Source organism: Diplotaxodon limnothrissa, linkage group LG23, assembly GCF_057381915.1.
Source record: "Diplotaxodon limnothrissa isolate DT_005_m linkage group LG23, D_limnothrissa_male_GT1.1, whole genome shotgun sequence".
NCBI lineage: Eukaryota > Metazoa > Chordata > Actinopteri > Cichliformes > Cichlidae > Diplotaxodon > Diplotaxodon limnothrissa.
In genome coordinates, this window is record NC_140617.1 from 43,440,168 (window position 1) to 43,465,779 (window position 25,612).

Here is a 25,612-nt window from a genome sequence, read left to right on the forward strand (position 1 = left end):
TTAAAAATATCCAGTAATACTCTAAAAAACGTACACAATATTATTGTTCAACATGTCCTCCAGTGCCTCTGATAAGTTTCAAAATATTTACTGAAGAAAAAAATGACTGGTTTAGATGTTGAATTTTTTGAAGCTGTTATATTGATTTTGATTTTCTTTATTTTATCATTTAATGATTTAAAAGACTACATTAAAGTAACGACAGCTGTTTTTGGTTATTTTTAAATGATGGTTGGCGTTTACTAGATGACCCTCAAGCACCAGGAATTCCTTGCTTACGGCCACACATTGAACCGTAAATGGCGACGTAGACGCGCAAATTATTTTCTAGAGTAGATAGCGAGCCAAAATTAATATTTCAACTGAGGGGTGCTTTGCAGACATATTTTCAGGCACTTTCCAATAACCTGCAGTCTTTACGGTGAGGACACACAAACATTAACCCGACTGGAACATAACTGTATGAAAATATATCACCTGTATTTATGTTCGCTTCGTAGTTACACTGTTTAAAACAAAACCAAACTGCGGTAATTACCTGTCCAGCAGAGAGCTCAGGTAAATTCTTTCTGTCTGCTTTGCTTTATCAGAGATCGTCTGTCTTTTCCTTTCGACTTGTCTCTCCGCGCTTTCTGCTCAAGTCAGCCCCCTCCTCTGCCGCGCATGCCCGACGGGGTCTGCGCAGCGCGTGCACCACAGGTGTGGAGAAGTACTGCTTAGTGTTGCAGTTTCAAAATAAAAGCTGCCAAAAAGCGAAACATGCTGCCTTCAATGTTTCAAACCATGTTCCAGGGTTTTTAGTTCACCATGTATAATGTTAAAACAAGAAAATAAAAGACAGATCTGAACGTTTGAAAATGTTTTGGAAAAACTCCATAAAGAATAGATGAAAAACACTGAAATTATCCTTTTATTTATCTTGATCCATTAAGTTGGTTCATTTTTTTGTTACATAAGTTGTTTTTAAAGTTAAACTTGTGTGGGTTTCTATATAAGTCAATAAAAAAAACAACAAGCCATTAAAAATGAAACGTAAACTCTGCCAAAGAAACTGAGAGGTTCTGGAAGCGTGGAGTTCAGTTTGCAAATTTATCTAATGCAAAAAACATCTATGAATAAAACTTTGTTGGCCAGCAGCTTTTCAAAAAGACAAAAAAGAAAAAAGATGGTCATAAAAAGAAGCTATTATCTGGGGGGAAATAATCATTTGATCCCCTGCTGAGTTTGTAAGTTTGTTCACTTATATTAAATGATCAGTCTCTAATTTTTTTTAAGTATTTTCATTTTGATGTAATGAGACAGAATATCAACCAAAATTGAATAAAAAATGTATTTGCTAAAATAAATGAATTGATTTATATGTCACTGAGTGAAGTAAGTATTTGATCTCAAACACAACTTAGTACTTGGTGGAGAAACCTTTATTGCCTAGCACTGCGGTAATATGTTTCTTGTAGTTGGTCACTGGGTTTGCTCACATCTCAGGAGGGATTTTTTTCCACTCCTCCTTCCACAAACTCTCTAAATTCTTTAGATTTCTTTGCTGCTGTTTGGTAACTTTAAGCTTCAGCTCCCTCCACAGATTTTCTTCAGGACTGAGGTTTGGAGACTGCCTTAGCCCCACTCCATGTCCTTGTGCTTCTTCTTTAGCCACACCTTTGTTGCATCAGTGGTATGTTTTAGGCCATTGTCATGCTGGAAGACCCATCGATGACACATCTTCAGTCTTCTGCCTGAGAGAAAGTGGTTCTTGTCCAAGATTTTGCAGTACATGGCTCCATCTACTGGCCGCCTCAGTGTGGTGAAGTCGTCTTGTATCCTTGGCAGAAAAACAGCCCCACAGTATAATGTTTCCACTTCTGTGCTTGACAGTGGGGATGATGTTCTGTGGGTTACACTCAGCATTTCTCTTCCTCCAAACAAAGTGGGCTCAGTTCATGCCACAGAACGCTTGTTGGGTTGTCGAGGATCAAAAACTTACTTCACTCAATTATATGCAAATCAGTGAAAAGAAATCATGTATTGTGTTTTGTTTCTGTTGGTGTTCATGTCTCTCTCCAGTAAAATAAAACATCCACAAAAGTTAGAGACTGTTTATTTCTTCATAAGGGAACAAATTTACAAATTCAGCAGGGGATCAAATACTTACTTCTGCCACTACAGTGATGACGCTTTTGTTGCATTAAATTCTTGATCTGGAAAATGTTCCTGTTTTTCTCTCTCCAGGAAACAATGAGGATCATGTTTACCTGTTTGCTGCTTGTGCTGCCCTTTGTTACTGGACTCTCAAAACCAGCCAATCTTCAACCCAACCGAATTGAGAAGCGACTGAATGAAACAAATTATGAAAAGTTTAGACGACAGCATGTAGATGCCAAGATGAGCGTGAAAAAATGTGATACAGAAATGAAAAAAAAAGAAAATATATGCTGATCGAAACAAATGTAAGGATGTTAACACATTCATCCTCAGTGATTACAAACAGGTCAAAGCCATTTGTAACGGTCAAGGAAGATATGATCAGACGAATGGCACGACAAAGAGTGTAGCAAAGTTTCGCATTGTTAGATGTGACCTAAAGAACAATGCAGCCAGGAAACCCAAGTGTCAGTATAAAGGCACACTTCTCACTAACAGAATAGTTGTGGTCAAATGTGAAGGAAAGTTACCTGTGCACTATTGTGGTGATGAAATGACCTTTGAATCCAATAATGCAACTATAGGAAAAATCCCCATGCGATCTACTTCTGTACCCACAAATTTACATTTCTGAGATAACAAAAGAGCAACATTTATCATCAGCTCTAACTAAACGTCGCTGGAAACATCTTCTTCATTATAAGTTTTTATTTGAGTCTGTCTTAGCGATAAGTATATACATTTTTTAACATGTGATCAACCTGTATTTCTTCACACGTTACATGAAATAACATAAAACTATTATTTCCTTCTGATGAGGGAATTTTATATTCATCCCACCAATACCGACATATTAATTGTACTGACTGTAGGATGCTGTGTAGAAATAATCTCTTAGATCCAGCTTGCTTCTAATAAAATATTTTTTATCTGATCACAGAATAAGCATATAATAAAAGTCACTTTTTGGTGTTTGTTGGTTTTTATATATTTATTTTTTAACATTTGGAGCATCACCAGTTACAAGACTCACAAGCTGACAAGTTCTTATTCAGCGCTTTGTCTCTTGTTTCTTTTGTTTTTAATGTCATCCAATTTTTTTGTTTTCATTTTGGCATGCGATTCATTTCTAAGACTTTTCTAAACGTCCAAAAGACAAAATTTCTAAACGTCGTTGCCATAACGGAGGGGGCTTGAGCATTTGCCCCTTTCCTCTTGGACGTCCCAAGAGCCCTGTTCTTGAGGCATTACTATTTTTTAATCTGTGTACATGTGCTGTCTGTGCCCCTCAACAATAACATTTAACTAATAACCCCAATTTTGCTAAATAAAAGGATCTGGCTTCCACTAGTCACATGATGCCCATTAACTAATTCTCGACTTTGACGGCAGAGGGCATTGGTTACGAGATCACAAAGAACATGCACATTTTTTGCCGCCTGGGTGGTGCGGAGCTGTAAGCGAAACACACAAAGTAATTGGGAGATGTAGACTGGTGCAACAAAAACCAGTAAGTAGGTGTAGAGCGTACACTGTAGTCTATAGCAGCGGTCCCCAACCCCCGGGCCACGGGCCAGGCCTTGAGTCGTTTGGTACCGGGTCAAGAGAGTTGAAGCTCGTACCGCACAGAAAAAATAAATAACTTACATTATTTCCGTTTTATTTATTATCCGACTCTGAACAGTGTTTTATTTGGAAAAAGACTGAATTCTCTCAGTTACTTCAGTCTATGACTGACTCTTGACGCATGTCAAGATACATTAGTTAATATTAAACCCACAAACTAGCAAAATTAGTAAAAAACAGATGTCTTTGGAGGGTTTCTTTGCAAAGGAAAAAAGGCCCAGTGAGGAGACAGAAGAAGAGTCTATGACAACTACTAAGAAAAAGAAAGCTGCATTTAACAGACAACAAGTGGATATATTGCAACAGGTGATTCCCATGCACCAAGCCCGCTCTGCATAATATATGTGGAGACCAGCTCTCCAATGAGGCAATGAAGCCTTCAAAACTGCTTCGTCACTTGGAGACATTAAAAAACAAGCCTTTGGACTAGTTTAAAAGAAAAAAGCAGGAACAACAGGGACAGAAGCCATTACTGAGGGCCTCCACAACAACAAATACAAGTGCACTGAGAGCATCATACTTGGTGGCTAACCGTATTGCTAAGGCTAAAAAGTCATTCACTATTGGTGAAGAATCGATCCTTCCTGCCACTAAAGACATTTGCTGTGAACTTTTCCCCTTAATATTGGTATGATCCCAGCTCAGGCACTGAGCGAGGGGGCGGGGCAGCTGCTGCCTGCGAGTGCGCTGTTGGAGAAGCGCAGCGAGGCAGACAGAGAACTGAAGTTTGACCAGGTTCCAAAGCAAATCATTCGTACTGTACAAATAATGTAAATATGACAGTGCATCACAAAAGATTGATATCAAACTGATCACTTGACCCATATTACGTTACTTGCTCTTCAAGTGAATCAACAAAAGGTGAAATGAAAAGCCGAACAACAACAATGCTGTTTCTTTAGAGAGTCTCAGCTTACATGTGTGTTTATTTCATATTTTCAGTTGTTTCCCTCCACGGCTAAATAAATCGGTTTCAGCTATGCACTGATATACAAGAATGGACATAAGGAGCTTCTTTCAAAGAAAAACTCTGGTAGATGTTATTTTATATATTATGCTTTGTATGTTGTTCAGTATATTTCTATGCAAAACAAAAGGAATTTCAATACACAGCAGTACATTCACAGTTGAAACCAGATATTTACATACACTTTATGGAAAACACAAGAACATTTTTTTACTGTACAACATCAATTTAGAGTAAACTTCTTTTGTTTTGCATAAATAAATATTGAAATATCTTTTGAATTAGTTAAAGAGAGAGAGCTGTCTCTTTTTTATCACTTTCACCAAATTTAGGAGCACATATACACTAAGTTTATTGTTAATTAATAAGAAAACTCCAGACGATTCCATTCTGAGCTGAAGAAGCTTCTGATAGGTTGGTGGCACACCTGTGGATGCATATAAGGCAAAACACAGAGCCTGTTTCTGTGACATGGGAACATCAAGAGATGTCAACCAAAACACCTGGAAAAGAACTGTGGAGCTCCATAAGTGTGGCTCAGTTTGAATACAATTTGGTGCCATTTACAATTAAGAAATACAGATAGTTTCTCTCTTTACTCTTAAAGTTAACAAATATGTTTTTTATATTTATCAACATAAAAAATAAACATTTAGTCTGATTTGATGTTACAATTAAAAAAGTGTTTTTGTTTTTATCTGAAGAGTTTGTAAATATCTGGTTTCAACTGTATATTTGATGATGTTGGTGTTTGGTTTGATTGTCAGCACAAAGAGGGAGAGAGAGGGAGGGAGAGAGAGAGAGAGAGAGAGAGAGGGAGAGAGAGGGAGAGAGGACAGAGCAGAGATGAACAAGAGCAGGTGAGACACACATGTTAGTCAAATGGTTGTTTACCAAAAGTATCAGCGTATCATAGGTCCTCATGTATCTCGTACCTAGTGTTTCTTTTTAGGTTTGTTATTTTTCAAATTCTATATTTATTAAGTTTTGCAGGCTTGTTTGCACAACAAGGTTAAATAATTATCTAAACTTTTCTCAATCTAAATAGTGGACTTTGGTAGAATTAAAAAATAAGTGTAGTGCAGGTCTATGATGATTTTTAGTGCTACTATCATCTAGCTCTGATTCTGGTTCTGTCTTGGTTAAATCCTAAGTAGTCCTGCTTCTGAACTGTTGTAGTCCTGTTTTAATTCCGGATCAGTTCTGGGTCTGGTTGAATTGGGGTTTAGTCCTCGTGTCTTGATACAGGCCCGACTTTGTTCTGCCTTGCTGCTTAATTAAAAAACTACTTTAAGGTGTCCTGCACATGTGATATATTTGTCCCTATATGAATATGAACTCAAAACAGAGCCAATTAATCTTTCAGTCATTTCTTCCCCCCCACCCCCCAAGTCCCAGATGCATACTACCCTTTAGGGCTAAGCCCCGGGTGTATCAAATGTCTGCCTCTGCTCTGCTCTACAACAGAATCACAAAGGTGTCTCCAATAAGCTGCAGAGATGATTGTTGTTTTAATTTTTTAACGGTACACAAGCAAAAAATTAGAAGAGAGGTCATGAAGTTTCTTACTAAACAGTAGCCCCCTCTGCAGTTTGTGTGTGGAAGTGCAAAAGCTTACAGCACCTGGTATTCCCAGGCGGTCTCCCATCCAAGTACTGACCAGGCCCGACCCTGCTTAGCTTCCGAGATCAGACGAGATCGGGCGCGTTCAGGGTGGTATGGCCGTAAGCGAAAGGTCAGCTCAGAAACGGCGTTTTTATACATGCTGTAATGACACATACACGCTTACGTTTTTGTTTTCTATATTTAAGTTAAAATGTCCAAACGACAAAAATGTTGGACTTCCAAATCGACCCAACACACCGTGTGCTCTCTGTCACTTTAACACTGTGCTGTAATCAACGAACATGTCTTCTTATCGTGATGTTACTGCGGGAAAAGCATTTTTGCAGCTCAATTTGAAGCTGCAGTTAATAACGAAGGTTTGCATGTTGTCGCTGTAACATATGAAGTCTAGCACAATAATATAGATCAAACTGTGAGACATTTGCCACCAATAAAAGGTCTTTTTCACAGCTTTGCTTTCGCTTACGGCCATACCACCCTGAACACGCCCGATCTCGTCTGATCTCGGAAGCTAAGCAGGGTCGGGCCTGGTCAGTACTTGGATGGGAGACCGCCTGGGAATACCAGGTGCTGTAAGCTTTTGCACTTCCACACACAAACTGCAGAGGGCGCTTCTGCTCCTGCTTGTGCTAAGAGGCATGAGAAGTTAACATTTATGGGTGATAAAATCCTTTTTCTATATTTTTAACATGAGAATATCAGTTTTCCATCTTGTGTTCCAGAGTAATCGGACAAAAGACAAACGTAGAACAAGGAAAAAAGAGGCCAAGTGTCTCACCTATAAAACAAAATAGAATAGAATAGAATTCAACTTTATTGTCATTGCACATGCACAGGTACAGGGCAACGAAATGCAGTTTGCATCCATCCAGAAGTTCTTTAGTGATATAGATATATTACAATATATATTAGCAATAATATAGATATGTGAGTATATTACAGAAATGGGTCTATTATGGTATGTTATAATGTACACGGTATGAAGTATGTTGTGAATATTCTATAACTATAAGTATGTACAGGCTGTAGTGAGTACAAGCTATGTACAGGATATGAACAGGATATAAATATGAAAAAGTATACAGAATATGAAATAAATAACTTTACAGAATCTGGGATATACAGCTATACAGAAATGGGAACTATGCAAGTTGTAAACAGTTGTAGGATTAAAGATTATCGAATGTACAGAATGATTATTTACACAGAGCTATACAGTAGCTGAAAATTACTGTTTTCTGAATAGTCTCACACAGATAAACATTTGCAGGGAATACCTTTTCCTTCAAAACAAACGTCACAGACTGTGTTTTTCTTTACTGATTGTATTTGAGTAGAAACTCAGATTAAAATGGCATGAGTGCTCATAAAAGGATTTAACTGTAAAAGTAGGTGTAGTGGATCACTTTGCATAGATGTAGATAAAAGTGCAGTAAGCAAAGACTACAGTGGTCATTGAGCAGCTGTTCCTATAATGTGAATCTGGGATAAAGGCAGAGATTATTTGTTTGCCTTTGTTTCCTGGTTCTTTCTTTCTTATCCAAATGGAAAAAGAGAGCATAAAAGTACTGTTTACAAGCAGCTTATCTATCTCATTGTGCCCACTATCATAAAATCTTGGTTGACTGAGCACTGAGCCATCTACCACTCGAAATTGAACCTGTGTGGGACAACAACAAAGTCCAGTATACTAAGTTTCAGTAATGTGGAGTTTTTTCTGTGGAAGATGTAAATCTAAATAGATGTCCTATTGTATGCATAATATAGCACTGAAATGTATAAAACAACTTCTAAAGACAAATTTCAATTTATTTTAGATTTTCTCAAATCCAAACAGCGCTAAAAGCATACACACAGTCAAATATTTTTCATACGAGGTGCTGAAGGTTCTGCAATGTTCTGTCAGTGCGCCCCAGGGCAGCTGTGGCTACAATGTAGCTGCCATTACCAGTGTGTGAATGTGTGTGTGAATGTGTGAATGACTGAATGTAGTGTAAAGCTCTTTGGGGTCCTTGGGGACTAAGTAAAGCGCTGTACAAGTACAGGCCATTTACTGTGCGTGTGTTTATGCTCAAGTGTATGAATAAATTAGTCAGTTTGAAACAGTTGCAATTTAAACAGTAGAAGAGTGGCACTATATTTATATATTTATAAAGAATTTCAAAGAACAATTAATTGATGGTCAAAGCAGGTTTATTTAATTAATATCCAGATTTCCAATTAGTTCCGAATTGATTCAGCAGCAAATCACATCACCAGTCACTTCAAGGCTGTATGTATTATTGTAAGGTAGACCCTACAATAATACATACAGAGAACCCAACAATCATATGACCCCCTATGAGCAAGCACTTTGGCGACAGTGGGAAGGAAAAACTCCCTTTTTACAGGAAGAAACCTCCGGCAGAACCAGGCTCAGGTCGGGGCGGCCATCTGCTGCGACCGGTTGGGGTGAGAGAAGGAAGACGTTTGTTGTAGGTCTGATTGAAGGACTGATGTGATGGTAAGTTGTCTGCTGCTCCGCTTTGAATATTGAGAGATTAGTTGATGGATTTCAAGCCAAATTGTGCCCAAGTTTAAGACCATATTCATTGGTTGTTTTTGTTGATGTTATTGTTTTGGGCTTTTTTTCCACAAGAATTTCTAGCTCCCCTAGAATTCTGGCCACCCAAACGATGATTGCTGCTGAGAGAACACAAGGTTTTGTCCCCCTGTACTATTCATGTCAGTGCAGGGGGTTCTCCTTGAGAGGCCAGGGTGGAAAAAGGGATGCTTCAGAACCTCCGAGGGTGTTATGCGCTGATTTGCATCCAAGGCCAACATTTCTTTGATTAGCCTTACAAATAATGTTTGGCCATTTTCCGGTCCTCGCCTAACCTTTAGCAGTTGTTCGAGGTCATCGAGACGCTTAAGTTTTATATATCGAGTTTCTTTAGATCGATAATGTGTCTCGTATTGAAATTGTTCTTGGGTCTTAAATGTCCAGCGCTGTTTGTTGTAGTTATCCTCGATGAAGTAGCAGTCAGTGTACAAGCCAGACTCTAGAAGATGATCTGGTAGCTGACCCTGGGTTTCAATTATGAATTTTAAAACATCATAATCGTCTTCCCCAGGATAGAGAGGCACCCCTGTAGCAAGCTCCACAGCTACCAGCCCCAGAGACCACATGTCGATTGCTTTGTCGTATGGAATGCCAAGCATAAGCTCAGGTGCACAATAACCAATTGTCCCCACACGGTCACCAGGAATCACTGCAGAAGCAGGACATGCGAGGCCAAAGTCTATGAGTTTGACTTTGACGGGAGACTCACTGCGGTTCACAACCATGATGTTTCCAGGTTTGAGGTCAGCATGCACTATTCCCACAGAACCCAGGTGGAACAGAGCATTTGCAAGCTGATGCAAAATTGGCCTGAGTTCTCTCATTGGGAGACCTCGGTTATTCCGGTCCCCAATGTAGTCCCACAGGCTTTGGTCGAGGAGTTCGAAATTCAAGCAAATGCGCTGTCCATCGAGGAAATAGCCGTTCCATTCGACAATGTTGCACCTGTCTGGATCCAAGCGTCGTAGCTGCTCCAGGATGAAAATTTCCAGTTTTGCCTGGAGCAGAATTTCAGGGTCGCTCTTGTTGACTTTAATAGCAACGGTTTTGTTGTTTTTTGTATCGCGACATCTGGTTACCAAACCAAAGCCTCCTTCTCCAAGGAAGGCCTCTACCACGTGGTGATCTCCTAAAATGGTCCCTTCCGTTATTTGAAGATCATCTTCAGAGGCAGATGGGTTGGCTGAGGTGTTGATGTCTCCTTTTTGAGGAAATTCAACTGAGTTTTGGAAACTGCAGCTGAATTTTTGCGATCCATGACTTTTCCAGCTTGAAGGCTGCTGAGAGAGCACAAGGAGTTCTCCCCCTGTACTATTCATGTCAGTGCAGGGGGTTCTCCTTGAGAGGCCAGGGTGGAAAAAGGGATGCTTCAGAACCTCCGAGGGTGTTATGCGCTGATTTGCATCCAAGGCCAACATTTCTTTGATTAGCCTTACAAATAATGTTTGGCCATTTTCCGGTCCTCGCCTAACCTTCAGCAGTTGTTCGAGGTCATCGAGACACTTAAGTTTTATCGATCGAGTTTCTTTGGATCGATAATCTGTCTCGTATTGAAATTGTTCTGGGGTCTTAAATGTCCAGCGCTGTTCCTTGTGGTTATCCTCGATGAAATAGCTGTCAGTGTACAAGCCAGACTCTAGGAGATGATCTGGTAGCTGACCCTGGGTTTCAATTATGAATTTCAAAACGTCATAATCGTCTTCCCCAGGATAGAGAGGCACCCCTGTAGCAAGCTCCACAGCTACCAGCCCTAGAGACCACATGTCAATTGCTTCATCATATGGAGTGCCAAGCATAATCTCAGGTGCACAATAACCAATTGTCCCCACACAGTCACCAGGAATCACTGCAGAGGTGTTACATGCGATGCCAAAGTCTATAAGTTTGACTTTGACTTGAGACTCACTGCGGTTCACAACCATGATGTTGACAGGTTTGAGGTCAGCATGCACTATTCCCACAGAACCCAGGTGGAATAGAGCATTTGCAAGCTGATGCAAAATTGGCCTGATTTCTCTCATTGGGAGACCTCGGTTATTCCGGTCCCCTATGTAGTCTGACAGGCTTTGGTCGAGGAGTTCGAAATTCAGGCAAATGCGCTCTCCATCGAGGAAATAGCCGTTCCATTCGACAATGTTGCACCTGTCTGGATCCAAGCGTCGTAGCTGCTCCAGGATGAAAATTTCCAGTTTTGCCTGGAGCAGAATTTCAGGGTCGCTCTTGTTGACTTTAACAGCAACAGTTTTGTTGTTTTTTGTATCGCGACATCTGGTTACAACACCAAAGCTTCCTTCTCCAAGGAAAGCCTCCACCATGTGGTGATCTCCCAAAATGGTCCCTTTAGATATTCCAAGCTCATCTGAGCCGAAGGCTGGGTTGGCTGACATGGTGTAATGTGTCTGTTTGCGCTGTGAATTGGTGAGAAACAAAACTGAACTTGTTTTGGTTTCTCTCGTAAATTGCTCTCAAAGCTTCTCAAAAGGGTTTTAGTTGCTGCAGGTCAACGTCCGTTAAGCATAAAGTAACAGGTGAGCGCTTCTATTTATAGGTTTTGGATCAAAGCAAAGTTATGACGTCAGAAAGGATCAAAGCAAAGTTATCACGTCACAAGCGATCGAAGCGATTCTAATATGTGCGCATGCGCACATATGAGAAGCGATCGAAGGGATTCTAATATGTGCGCATGCGCACACACGTGCTTGTTTGTGTAATATTGTTCACACTAAACTTGACCCTAATCAATTTAATATCAGTCAATCAAAGAAAATGTTAGTTTTGGAAAATTTTAAAATGACATAACTGACAGTTAAAACATTTTTTGTTCATGTATTTGTATTTGTATTGTCTTCGGAATTTTTTTTTGCATACCATGTCAAGCTTTTCTGTATATAGTCATGTCGTAGATTTCGGAGCAAACAAGAAATTGAATTGGATTTTAATATTGCAGTGCTTGGATTTCGGATTTGGTGCTTAAAACTTCTTGAAACTGTAACCGTATTTCATTCACCACAAAGAACTATCTGATTGAATAGTTTTCTTATCAGATAGAGAAATAAAACGAGTCGCAAAGTCTAAAAGCAACATTTGTCTGCCTGGGCTGTACCTCTGCACGTTAGTCTGTTTCAATGTGTGACCCCCCACCCCCTCCCTGATCAGTCGGGGGTGAGTGCGCTAATGTGCCTGGAGGCCGTTTTAATGAGTGTTTGCTGGAAAACGAAAAATACAAGAAGGATTTGTACGTTTTCACAACGGGGGAGTTGCGTAAGTACTAGTAAATAATTTTCTCGAGTGTGTACGTTACACATGTTATTTGTTTAAAATTGGTATTATTATTTTGCTAGCTAGCAAACTCGCGGGACAAAGGATTGAAGTGCACTCAGTGCGATACAATACGGTGGCGCTATTCTAACAGTTAGTTATTGCAGGGTAACTTGTAGAATATGCTGTGAATTGAACCAAGATTACACAGCAGTAGCAGTAATACGAGTTACTTCCCTCAAGTGAAAGCGTTAAACGTTAGCCCGATGCTTAACTAGCCAACGTCAGGCTTTCTGATTGAAGGCTAAAAGCGACGTTGTCACCAAGTAAACAGAATATTGATGATATTTTTGTGTATCGCTGCAGCCTTTTCAAGTATTAACCTGGTGTCTTTGGGAACAGCTTAGGGGGAAATGACGGTAATATGACTGAACCATATGGGAAGAAAGAATAGGCACTTTTTGTGCTAGCGAAGTTTCCTCGCTTTCATTCAAAATCTGTTTATCATTAAACAATTGAAACATAATGGCTTCGAGCTGACATTGAGGCCTGTGGGGCACTATCAGCCACTGAGACAGTAGACAAGTGACTATTTCACACTTTAAGGCTGCCTGTTTATTTAAGGGAGATGAACAGTACATTCTAACTGTACATAATAATATCAATGATGATAGATTAAATAAATGGGTTTTTGAAAGACGCTTGTGCATTTTTAAAGTCTAAAGTGTTGAATTGATCTGAGTATGTCATGTGTTCAAAGCCTCTCCCAGTCAGTGCTGTTCTCTATGCCTGTCTTACTCTACATGATGTTATTAGCACAAACACTTTAAAGGTGATAATTAGGTCTACAACAATAACACAGACTGCAATGTAGTTAAGCGTCTTACAGTTAGTTTTGAATGAATGAACTTAAAAAACAACACAAGCAAAGATCTGTCTCCTCCTGTTTTTTGTGTCACATAAGAAAGAAGCATCAATATCTGATGAGAAGACTTATTAATTTGGCCTTTCACGTGGTCTTACTCAGGTGATGCGAAGTGAAATATGCATCCTTTTTATGGTAATGTGCTGGAAAATGTTGAAAATGGACATTAAACGTGCTTACAAAGTGCTTGAATTTGACCCTGAAAGGTGTATGAAGCCAGAAAAAGTCACACTTGGAGTAAAAACCTCTCATAGCAAGTTAATCATATTCAATTGATTTGATGCTTTCAGCACAAAATTTAGCCACACAGTCAGGACAGCGTCTGATTTACCTTCATCGGTAAACGTGTTTATGCAGTACATAGTAACAGTGTGGCTGAGTCCTCTGGTTCAAATCAGTTCCAGTACATTTGGAGATGTAAGTCTTAACCTTTCACATGCATCGGGAAGGAAAAAACATTTAATCTTCACAGTACTGCCGAAGTGCAGCGATACATTGTGAAGTGCACATTTGCATTTGTCATACAGTACCGAGCAAAAGTCTTGAACCACCCCCTTATTTTTTCGTGTTTTGCCAGGTCAGTCTGTGTTAACGGTGTTATTAACTGCATTCTTCAACTAAAGAAGTGAGAACAAATGATGTGGGCTTTTGTTTTTTTGCAATAGGCTGCAAGTAAATGTGTACAGATACAATTTAAAATTGGTTCTTTGTTAAGTTTTGTGGTCCTTTCCGTGACTTAGGTGTCTGTTTATGTTTGAATGTTTCAGAGATTAGTGTGAAGGGTCTTAACAGACAAAAAGTGGTCAAATACAAGCCCTGGATTAAAAATCAGAAACACTTTAAAAAGCCTGGAGAGCTATTCCTTAATACCACTTTAAAGATTACAGGGAAGTCCGGATCCCTGGAAGCAAATGAGGGATGGCTCAAGACTTTTGCACAGTGCTGTACATGTCATGTTCCCTGTTTTATAGCTCAGCTCAAACTGACACGTTCTCACTAACTGCTTCTCATTTTCTCCACAGTAAACTTTGACCACTTCCAGATACTGCGGGCCATCGGGAAAGGAAGCTTTGGAAAGGTAATGCAGCCTCCATTTTTCACACCACTTGTATATTGTTTGCCCTTAATTACCCACCACGGTCGTCATCTCTAAAGAATCAGTGCAAGCGAAGCGAAATGTGCTGGGATTACACTTTAGTTCTCGTGTGCTGCTGTTATTTAATAACAGTTATAAATGCAGCTGATGTAATTATTTCTATAAAGTCAGTTAGAGGAGAGCCGATTTCTATTTCATCTCACTCAATCTAGGTGGGAATTTTGACCCCACGTCTCAATTTAATTACACAGCAGCAAAATTCTGCGGCTCTATTTGTCATCGCGCTCAACGGTTGGGCTGAAGGCAGGAGGAGAACTTAGTGTGTGTGTGATACACAATTGGGGCTGCAGAGATTGGAATAGTTTACCTTCATTTTAAATATCACTGCCCTGTGCACATTGTTGGCTTTAAAATTCAAACTTAAAGAGTTTGTAAGTAAACTGGCTGAGATGAGACAGACGATGCACCGGGTCCTCGTCTGAGTGCGGCCCGATGTCCATGTTGTCATTTATGAGCAACACGAATGCCACAACAAAGGAAGACGTCGCAGCGATGATGTATCTGTGGCTTTTTGTCACACTTGGAAACCACGGTGTTGTGCAGCTATTTGCCTTGTTGCAGGGTTTTAAAAAAACTGCAGTTTTGATTTTAGTGAAAGACACCGTCTCATGACTCATTGAGTGCCGCGACTGACAAGCCAATCCGTGGCCTGCAGTCTGACGATGTCACATTTCCTGACTGCTTGGAACCCCGACTAAGTCGTCCTGTAGCCCACATCATAATGTTTCCATCTCTCTGCTTGACTGCAGGGATGCTATTTTTTGCATCACACTCCTATTTCAAAAGGTCAGTTAAAGCCACATAATTGGAATTTCGTTTCATCTCCCCACAGCACTTTCTCCAAAGTCTTCCCTGAATCATTTAGATGTTCACTGGCACTTGAGATGGGCCTATACATGTTTCTCCTTGAACAGGTAGCTACCCTATGTTAGCCTAGCTTTCTATCACTGATGCTCTGTGTGTATGCTGCTGCCTCTCGTCTCGTGTTACTTAAAAAATTAACCCCACAGCTTCAATAACCGTATCTAAAAATCTCTCAGTGAAAGTTACGGTTGTAGGTTTGGAAACATTTTGGGGTAGCCAGTGTTAAATAGAGACAGGGCCACATTCTTTATCTAGTCATTGTAATGAAAGAAGCACATTAAAAACTATATGAGAGTTTGCTTTTAACAAGCATGTAATGACTCTACTTAAAAACTGAAAGTAGCATTTTGTGGATGTTTTCCCTGCTGCCCGATCCCATCAGTCTCTTAAAGCATCATTTTTTATGCGCCCTGGTGTGACAGTGGTTTCATGGAGCTACAGGTTACCTGAGCACATCAGGTATATTACGGTTGAAAACGAGTGCCCGGCCTTCCAGTGGGTGGTCGACCCCTCGTGCACAGCTCAGGAGTCTAAACGACCCAGCAGTTATGGACATGTGTGTTTTTGGTGTGCTGTCCCTCCTTCTCCCTGCTTGCAGGTGTGTGTGTGTGTGTGTGTGTGTGGATGCCGGCGTTTCTGAGAGCACCTGTTTACAGGCACCTTCAGGCCTGGTGGGTGTGGCCCTGCCAGGTGGTTGGCCACACCTGAAGACCATCACACAGCTGATCAAGCCTTGTCGGAGGAGCTACTTAAGAATGCGGTGGCGCTCTCTCTGACGCTGGATCATTGCGTGACTTCACGTTAGTCTCTCGGCCAGTCAGTACGGATAGTCTGCCGCATTGTATGTGTCTTACGGCTGCCTGTTTGTTATCTCCCCAGGAGAAGCGTGGAGACGAGAGGGCAGCGAGCACGGGGTGCTCAGACACTGAGGAGCGGAGACAAGGAACACTAGCACTGGGAAGAGGACATTTCACGGGAGTCGGGAACGCACTGCGGATTTATTGTTATTTTCCATTCACTGTAAATAAACGCACTGCTTGCATTCAGAGCTCCGTGCCTGGCTCCTCCTTCCTCACATCCCCACGGTTGACGCTGGCCAACCGTGACAAATACCTTTTCTTAGATTCATTATTAGTTCAACATTGACAAATAGTAGTTGACTAATATCAGGAGCCAAAAAGAAAACAAAAAACAAACTAAATCAATATTTCAGACGCTGAAAATAAATTATTACGGTCGTTTAAATTTGCTGTCAGCAAGTTAGGTCTAATACATGTAGTCAATCTAATGAATCAATATTACATGTAAAAAGTACAGAACTGAAAATGAAACTAAAATATAACGGTAAATGAACTGGTTCTTGTATAAAACCTTTCTACTCTCTACAACTTGCCTCATTCATGCACTCACTTTTTTCTATGCTTTTTCTCTGTAAGTGCTTTCTATCTAACATTAATACGCATTCATCCTCCCGATGGATGCATCGGAGAGCAACTTGGGGTTAGCATCTTGCCCAAGGATATTTGGCATGCAGGCTGGAGCAGAGGGGCATTGAACCAGCAACTTTCTGATTAGTAGGTTTCCTGCTCTACCTGAGCTACAGACACCCCAATTTGTGGTGCTCTGGAAACAACACGTTCTCATCCCAACAGGTAACGATGCTATGTGACAAATCATCGGTATGTGTAAATGTGTTTTTTGTTCTAATCATGAATCGCTTTGTAAAACAAGACCTGAAGGGTTAAGGTTAAAGTTATGGTTAGAGTTAATGTTAGGGATAGGGCTGGAATGGACGGCTGGAGCCTCTCCTCCAAGTGTGTGTTACTGCCGCGATCAGCATTCTGTTGTATGCTTTTCTCTGTAAGCGCTTCGAGCCTGTACTTTTTTGCTTTAGCTGAGTAATGAAGTTGAATCAGTACTTTAACTTTCACTGGAACAATAGTATTTTTACTTCTACTTAAGAATGTCTGATCTTTTGCCAACTCTGGCTGTCTCTCAGTCTTGGAATACCCACTTGTTGTCCAGCGGTGTCCTGGGAATATGGGAACTAGACAGACTGGGGAAACAATGGGAGGAGACACAAAGATGGAATCACTTTTACCATCTTTTATGTATTTGCTGGTCGTCTTATTTCTTCTATTTTGCAAGCACAGTGTTGCAATCATTGTCTTTGTGGTACAATGACACAGGTAGAATGCAGGTGTTTTCATGTAACACGATGCCAGAAAGATGAGTAATGTGTTTTGAAGAGAAGATAAAACATCATGTTTGAACAAAGATAAGCAGCAGACACGTCTGTGTGTGAGTTATACAGGTTCAGTAAGAAGGTAATATGTCTGCAGAATTTGTAATTCTTATGAAGATATTGCTTGTACAATAAATAAAATCCCTTTAACTTCTTCTGGAGAGTGTCTTTATATATTTAGTCATTTTGGGGCGATCCTTTATTTAGTACTAACTCTAGTCGGGGATATATATCAGAGTTTACTTTCAGATATGAGCATTGTGTTTCCTGTGGATGGATGAATGAATTATTTATTTATGTAATTTTTGAAAGACTGGCTCATGTAAAATATCTGAAAGTATGACACAGCTCTCCTGTTACACTTTATGGACTCCTGAGCTTCACCATGAGGGCCTGTCTTTATTCACTGAAATCCACTTTTATAATGAATTCACAGTAATCACTGACACCTTCAGAGCATTACATTCATTAAAGACGTCTTCTACACCTACTCTTCCAGACGACCGACACATACTTCAACCACTGCAGGTTAACCAGCCACTCATCAGTAAAGCAAAAACTAAATGTAAATGTCCTCATGTGGAAAAGACTGAAACACAACTCCCATATATCACTAATGTAACAGATCCATTTAGGGAGAGTGAGAACACTAGGCTGGATGTGTTTTAATGCAGGAACATTCATCATGTCTTGAGTTCAACAAATCATTTACATTGAATATGTGAGCTGGATGGTTACACGATACAATGTGATTGTCAACAATAACTGCAATGAACGCTGGTTTGAGGGCGGAGTCAAGGAGGCCATTTACGTGAAAAGGGAAAGACCCTCTCTGAATCAAGGAGGGGGCCTAAGGGTACATCTGTCACCATCTTACAATGCTGTGATTGCAGCCGTTCTCCAACTCTCTGTGAATGGTACTCAGGACCATTGATCAGTGGTTGTTGATCAATGGTCATGAGAATTTGCATAATCATGATTAAGGAACTGACCTCCCAGCCCATTGTTCCTTCAGTCGGCTGGTTTCTCTGACTGAAAACGCTACGTCCAGAAGAACAGGATCAACTTTTGGAGATTTACTTCCCTGGATGATTGAGCACGCATCAAGACCTTTAATCAGGCCAACAAATATCTTGTACTCAATTTTAGCAGCAGCCATTGTGACACTGATGATAAAACTTGTGTAAAAGTGCGAAGCTGTAAAAAAGTAATTATAAAAAAGCATTTTTGTAGCTGAATGTTACTGGATAGCTGTTTCATCTGTAACACATCAAAACCTGCTAAGGTTTAATAGGCTATAAGGAACACACTCACTTCCTGAGCCCTGGGCAATAAGAGACGTTTTGTGTTTTATAATTTATTGATATGTTTGATCCTTTCTGACCTGCGTTAATGAAGCAGTCATTAGAGCACCATGTCCGCTGTAATATTTCTGTAGTTTGATGCTTGAGTCGTTGCAGACTTGTTGAAACTCCCTCACCCGTCAAAGCAGCGTCTTTGTTATTCGAGTCCAGCAGATGGCAGTGTTTCACTGTCTGACGGCTGTCTGAAGCTTCAGCTGGATTATTCGTTTGCTATGTTTGCCATGTTACAGTGGGGAGGAAAAACTCCCTTTTAACAGGAATATCTAGACATGAGTGATTACTGCAGTGGGGCACTATCTGTGCTATCTATAAGAAATGTTAGCAACAATAAAACTCTGAGGATCAGGGCTCCATTTCACTCCAGTGTTCAGTGGCATTTTAAAAGAGTGAATACCGACGCTGAATGTCTTTGTAAAGCAAAAGCACTTTGTTAGCCTTTACAGAGCAAAGCTATGGATCAATGTGCAGTGAAGAAAAATGATATTGAAAATAATCTTTTGTAGAGTCACTACTTAGTGGGCAGAGGACAGTTATCACTTTGCTGGATGCTTTAAAGTCGCATGTTCTGTATTTGCAGATTAACAGGATATTGACAGATTAACAGCTTTCATTAGACTTCATATGATAATCAACAGTGAAGTGTTTCTCTTTCAGTGTTTATTCTTGCTCATTGAATGGTCTCTGTTCAGATAATATGCTGCACTCATCTCATGTTTCTTTAAATACGGCATCACTTGTCCAGCTGTCAAACTCTGAAAGAGTTACAGTTTCACCACTGAGCACTTTGAATGGTTATTCTTTTATTTAAAAGCACTTATTCTAGCTGCATCATCAATACGACAAAAACTGTGACTTCAACAAAAATGTATCTAAACATATTTAGGGGGAAATGTTCCTACACCCCTCATGTAAACGTTACACCTCCAAAAGGGAGAAATAATCAGAATAAGGCGTAATCATTGTCTTGATAATAATGACCATGAAAATGAAACTAGGCCTACCTTTAGTTCAGCACACTCAGTGTTGCATAAAGACATGCGAACATGCCATCATCCATTCTGGAGCCTACTTTTAAAAAGAGCGAGCTGTTTATTCTGGCTGAGTAGCAAACGGAACCAACCATGAAAACCTAAACTGGGAAAACACTCGGAAACCTTGAACACTGGGAATATGGAGACACAGGGGGTAGGTGAACAGACACTCTGACAAAGGAAAACAGAGACAATATATATAAGACAAGAAGTAACACAGACACCCTTTTCGGTGACAAAAAAGAGAAAATATCCAGTGAAAGGCAGTTCTCTTGGAAAAACTGCCTTATTGATGTCAACGGTCAGAGAAAAATGTCTGATAGGAAGGCAACCGTAGCTCATACAACCATTTGTTGCAACCAAAGAATGCAGAAGAGCGTTTTGGTCAGCTAAGAACAGGAAATTGAAGCTACAGTTCTCAAAATTTGACATGAGAAGATTGGATAAATGTTGCCTGGTCTGATGAGTCTTGATTTCTGCTCTGACATGCAGATGGTCGGGTCAGAATTTGGCATAAATAGCATGAAAGGATGGATCCATGCTGCCTTATGTCAGCTGTGCAGACTAGTGGTGGTGGTGTCACTGTGGGGGGGAGGGGCGGTATTTTCTTGCTGAAACGTTACATAGTGAGTGTGTGTGTGTGTGTGTGTGTGTGTGTGTGTGTGTGTGAGAGAGAGAGAGAGAGAGAGAGAGAACAACTTGAAACAAACTGCAGCAATAAGGGCAAACTAGTGCACAGTTATGTTTACGTGAGCGTTATTTTGTATGCATTTGTACAGTTCCATAACTGTGAGAATACATTGATAGCATTTAACTCTAGTAACAGGCATTTGTACCAGTAAGCATGAAAAAGTAGGGAAAAGAACTAGTATGTAAGCACTGACTAGTACTGTAAAGTATATGTGTATATAGGTCAATCGTGGCTCAAGAGTTCGCAGTTCATCCTGTAATTGGAAGGTTGCCAGATTGAGCCCCGCCTCCGACAGTCTCGGTCGTTGTGTCCCGGGGCAAGACACTTCACCCGTTGCCTACTGGTGGTGGTCAGAGGGCCCGGTGGCGCCAGTGTCCGGCAGCCTCGCCTCTGTCAGTGCGCCCCAGGGCAGCTGTGGCTACAATGTAGCTGCCATCACCAGTGTGTGAATGTGTGAATGACTGAATGTAGTGTAAAGCTCTTTGGGGTCCTTGGGCACTAAGTAAAGCGCTGTACAAATACAGGCCATTTACTGTGCATGTGTTTATGCTCAAGTGTATGAATAAATTAGTCAGTTTTAAACAGTTGCAATTTAAACAGTAGAAGAGTGGCACTATATTTATATATTTATAAAGAATTTCAAACAACAATTAATTGATGCTCAAAGCAGGTTTATTTAATTAATATCCAGATTTCCAATTAGTTCCGAATTGATTCAGCAGCAAATCACATCACCAGTCACTTCAAGGCTGTATGTATTATTGTAAGGTAGACCCTACAATAATACATACAGAGAACCCAACAATCATATGACCCCCTATGAGCAAGCACTTTGGCGACAGTGGGAAGGAAAAACTCCCTTTTTACAGGAAGAAACCTCCGGCAGAACCAGGCTCAGGTCGGGGCGGCCATCTGCTGCGACCGGTTGGGGTGAGAGACTGAAGACGTTTGTTGTAGGTCTGATTGAAGGACTGATGTGATGGTAAGTTGTCTGCTGCTCCGCTTTGAATATTGAGAGATTAGTTGATGGATTTCAAGCCAAATTGTGCCCAAGTTTAAGACCACATTCATTGCTTTTTTTTGTTGATGTTATTGTTTTGGGCTTTTTTTCCACAAGAATTTCTAGCTCCCCTAGAATTCTGGCCACCCAAACGATGATTGCTGCTGAGAGAACACAAGGTTTTGTCCCCCTGTACTATTCATGTCAGTGCAGGGGGTTCTCCTTGAGAGGCCAGGGTGGAAAAAGGGATGCTTCAGAACCTCCGAGGGTGTTATGCGCTGATTTGCATCCAAGGCCAACATTTCTTTGATTAGCCTTACAAATAATGATTGGCCATTTTCCGGTCCTCGCCTAACTTTCAGCAGTTTTTCGAGGTCATCGAGACACTTAAGTTTTATATATCGAGTTTCCTTGGATCGATAATGTGTCTCGTATTGAAATTGTTCTTGGGTCTTAAATGTCCAGCGCTGTTTGTTGTAGTTATCCTCGATGAAGTAGCAGTCAGTGTACAAGCCAGACTCTAGAAGATGATCTGGTAGCTGACCCTGGGTTTCAATTATGAATTTTAAAACATCATAATCGTCTTCCCCAGGATAGAGAGGCACCCCTGTAGCAAGCTCCACAGCTACCAGCCCCAGAGACCACATGTCGATTGCTTCGTCGTATGGAATGCCAAGCATAACCTCAGGTGCACAATAGCCAATTGTCCCCACACGGTCACCAGGAATCACTGCAGAAGCAGGACATGCGAGGCCAAAGTCTATGAGTTTGACTTTGACGGGAGACTCACTGTGGTTCAGCACCATGATGTTTCCAGGTTTGAGGTCAGCATGCACTATTCCCACAGAACCCAGGTGGAACAGAGCATTTGCGAGCTGATGCAAAATTGGCCTGAGTTCTCTCATTGGGAGACCTCGGTTATTCCGGTCCCCAATGTAGTCCCACAGGCTTTGGTCGAGCAATTCGAAATTCAAGCAAATGCGCTGTCCATCGAGGAAATAGCCGTTCCATTCCACAATGTTGCACCTGTCTGGATCCAAGCGTCGTAGCTGCTCCAGGATGAAAATTTCCAGTTTTGCCTGGAGCAGAATTTCAGGGTCGCTCTTGTTGACTTTAATAGCAACCGTTTTGTTGTTTTTTGTATCGCGACATCTGGTTACTAAACCAAAGCCTCCTTCTCCAAGGAAGGCCTCTACCACGTGGTGATCTCCTAAAATGGTCCCTTCCGTTATTTGAAGATCATCTTCAGAGGCAGATGGGTTGGCTGAGGTGTTGATGTCTCCTTTTTGAGGAAATTCAACTGAGTTTTGGAAACTGCAGCTGAATTTTTGTGATCCATGACTTTTCCAGCTTGAAGGCTGCTGAGAGAGCACAAGGAGTTCTCCCCCTGTACTATTCATGTCAGTGCAGGGGGTTCTCCTTGAGAGGCCAGGGTGGAAAAAGGGATGCTTCAGAACCTCCGAGGGTGTTATGCGCTGATTTGCATCCAAGGCCAACATTTCTTTGATTAGCCTTACAAATAATGATTGGCCATTTTCCGATCCTCGCCTAACTTTCAGCAGTTGTTCGAGGTCATCGAGACACTTAAGTTTTATCGATCGAGTTTCCTTGGATCGATAATCTGTCTCGTATTGAAATTGTTCTGGGGTCTTAAATGTCCAGCGCTGTTCCTTGTGGTTATCCTCGATGAAATAGCTGTCAGTGTACAAGCCAGACTCTAGGAGATGATCTGGTAGCTGACCCTGGGTTTCAATTATGAATTTCAAAACATCATAATCGTCTTCCCCAGGATAGAGAGGCACCCCTGTAGCAAGCTCCACAGCTACCAGCCCCAGAGACCACATGTCAATTGCTTCATCATATGGAGTGCCAAGCATAATCTCAGGTGCACAATAACCAATTGTCCCCACACAGTCACCAGGAATCACTGCAGAGGTGTTACATGCGATGCCAAAGTCTATAAGTTTGACTCTGACTTGAGACTCACTGCGGTTCACAACCATGATGTTGACAGGTTTGAGGTCAGCATGCACTATTCCCACAGAACCCAGGTGGAATAGAGCATTTGCGAGCTGATGCAAAATTGGCCTGATTTCTCTCATTGGGAGACCTTGGTTATTCCGATCCCCTATGTAGTCTGACAGGCTTTGGTCGAGGAGTTCGAAATTCAAGCAAATGCGCTCTCCATCGAGGAAATAGCCGTTCCATTCGACAATGTTGCACCTGTCTGGATCCAAGCGTCGTAGCTGCTCCAGGATGAAAATTTCCAGTTTTGCCTGGAGCAGAATTTCAGGGTCGCTTTTGTTGACTTTAACAGCAACAGTTTTGTTGTTTTTTGTATCGCGACATTTCGTTACAACACCAAAGCTTCCTTCTCCAAGGAAAGCCTCCACCATGTGGTGATCTCCCAAAATGGTCCCTTTAGATATTCCAAGCTCATCTGAGCCGAAGGATGGGTTGGCTGACATGGTGTAAAGTTTGCGCTGTGAATTGGTGAGAAACAAAACTGAACTTGTTTTGGTTTCTCTCGTAAATTGCTCTCAAATCTTCTCAAAAGGGTTTTAGTTGCTGCAGGTCAACGTCCGTTAAGCATAAAGTAACAGGTGAGCGCTCCTATTTATAGGTTTTGGAATCAAAGCAAAGTTATGACATCAGAAAGGATCAAAGCAAAGTTATCACGTCACAAGCGATCGAAGCGATTCTAATATGTGCGCATGCGCACATATGAGAAGCGATCGAAGGGGCACATATTAGAAGCGATGGAAGGGATTCTAATATGTGCGCATGCGCATACACGTGCTTGTTTGTGTAATATTGTTCACACTAAACTTGACCCTAATCAATTTAATATCAGTCAATCAAAGAAAATGTTAGTTTTGGAAAATTTTAAAATGACATAACTGACAGTTAAAACATTTTTTGTTCATGTATTTGTATTTGTATTGTCTTCGGGGTTTTTTTTGCATACCATGTCAAGCTTTTCTGTATATAGTCATGTCGTAGATTTCGGAGCAAACAAGAAATTGAATTGGATTTTAATATTGCAGTGCTTGGATTTCGGATTTGGTGCTTAAAACTTCTTGAAACTGTAACCGTATTTCATTCACCACAAAGAACTATCTGATTGAATAGTTTTCTTATCAGATAGAGAAATAAAACGAGTCGCAAAGTCTAAAAGCAACATTTCTCTGCCTGGGCTGTACCTCTGCACGTTAGTCTGTTTCAATGTGTGACCCCCCACCCCCTCCCTGATCAGTCGGGGGTGAGTGCGCTAATGTGCCTGGAGGCCGTTTTAATGAGTGTTTGCTGGAAAACGAAAAATACAAGAAGGATTTGTACGTTTTCACAACGGGGGAGTTGCGTAAGTACTAGTAAATAATTTTCTCGAGTGTGTACGTTACACATGTTATTTGTTTAAAATTGGTATTATTATTTTGCTAGCTAGCAAACTCGCGGGATAAAGGATTGAAGTGCACTCAGTGCGATACAATACGGTGGCGCTATTCTAACAGTTAGTTATTGCAGGGTAACTTGTAGAATATGCTGTGAATTGAACCAAGATTACACAGCAGTAGCAGTAATACGAGTTACTTCCCTCAAGTGAAAGCGTTAAACGTTAGCCCGATGCTTAACTAGCCAACGTCAGGCTTTCTGATTGAAGGCTAAAAGCGACGTTGTCACCAAGTAAACAGAATATTGATGATATTTTTGTGTATCGCTGCAGCCTTTTCAAGTATTAACCTGGTGTCTTTGGGAACAGCTTAGGGGGAAATGACGGTAATATGACTGAACCATATGGGAAGAAAGAATAGGCACTTTTTTGTGCTAGCGAAGTTTCCTGGCTTTCATTCAAAATCTGTTTATCATTAAACAATTGAAACATAATGGCTTCGAGCTGACATTGAGGCCTGTGGGGCACTATCAGCCACTGAGACAGTAGACAAGTGACTATTTCACACTTTAAGGCTGCCTGTTTATTTAAGGGAGATGAACAGTACATTCTAACTGTACATAATAATATCAATGATGATAGATTAAATAAATGGGTTTTTGAAAGACGCTTGTGCATTTTTAAAGTCTAAAGTGTTGAATTGATCTGAGTATGTCATGTGTTCAAA

The 25,612-nt window shown here is 40.8% G+C and overlaps 2 protein-coding genes and 2 non-coding genes across 4 annotated transcripts; 1 reads left to right on the forward strand and 3 right to left on the reverse strand.

The window, feature by feature from the left end:
- Positions 1-6,343: 6,343 nt before the first annotated feature.
- LOC146608799 (5S ribosomal RNA) lies at positions 6,344-6,462 on the reverse strand. The gene has a single exon (XR_014905187.1). It is a non-coding gene; the product is annotated as a 5S ribosomal RNA (ribosomal RNA).
- Positions 6,463-6,818: 356 nt separating this feature from the next.
- LOC146608800 (5S ribosomal RNA) lies at positions 6,819-6,937 on the forward strand. Its single transcript, XR_014905228.1, has one exon. It is a non-coding gene; the product is annotated as a 5S ribosomal RNA (ribosomal RNA).
- A 2,073-nt stretch (positions 6,938-9,010) lies between these two features.
- Positions 9,011-11,347, reverse strand: LOC146608801 (uncharacterized). The gene has a single exon (XM_085348687.1). It carries the CDS (start codon positions 11,345-11,347, stop codon positions 9,011-9,013), a length of 2,337 nt encoding a protein of 778 aa, XP_085204813.1.
- Positions 11,348-21,625: 10,278 nt separating this feature from the next.
- Positions 21,626-23,962, reverse strand: LOC146608802 (uncharacterized). The gene has a single exon (XM_085348688.1). The coding sequence runs from the start codon at positions 23,960-23,962 to the stop codon at positions 21,626-21,628; it is 2,337 nt and encodes a 778-aa protein (XP_085204814.1).
- Between the last annotated feature and the right edge of the window lie 1,650 nt (positions 23,963-25,612).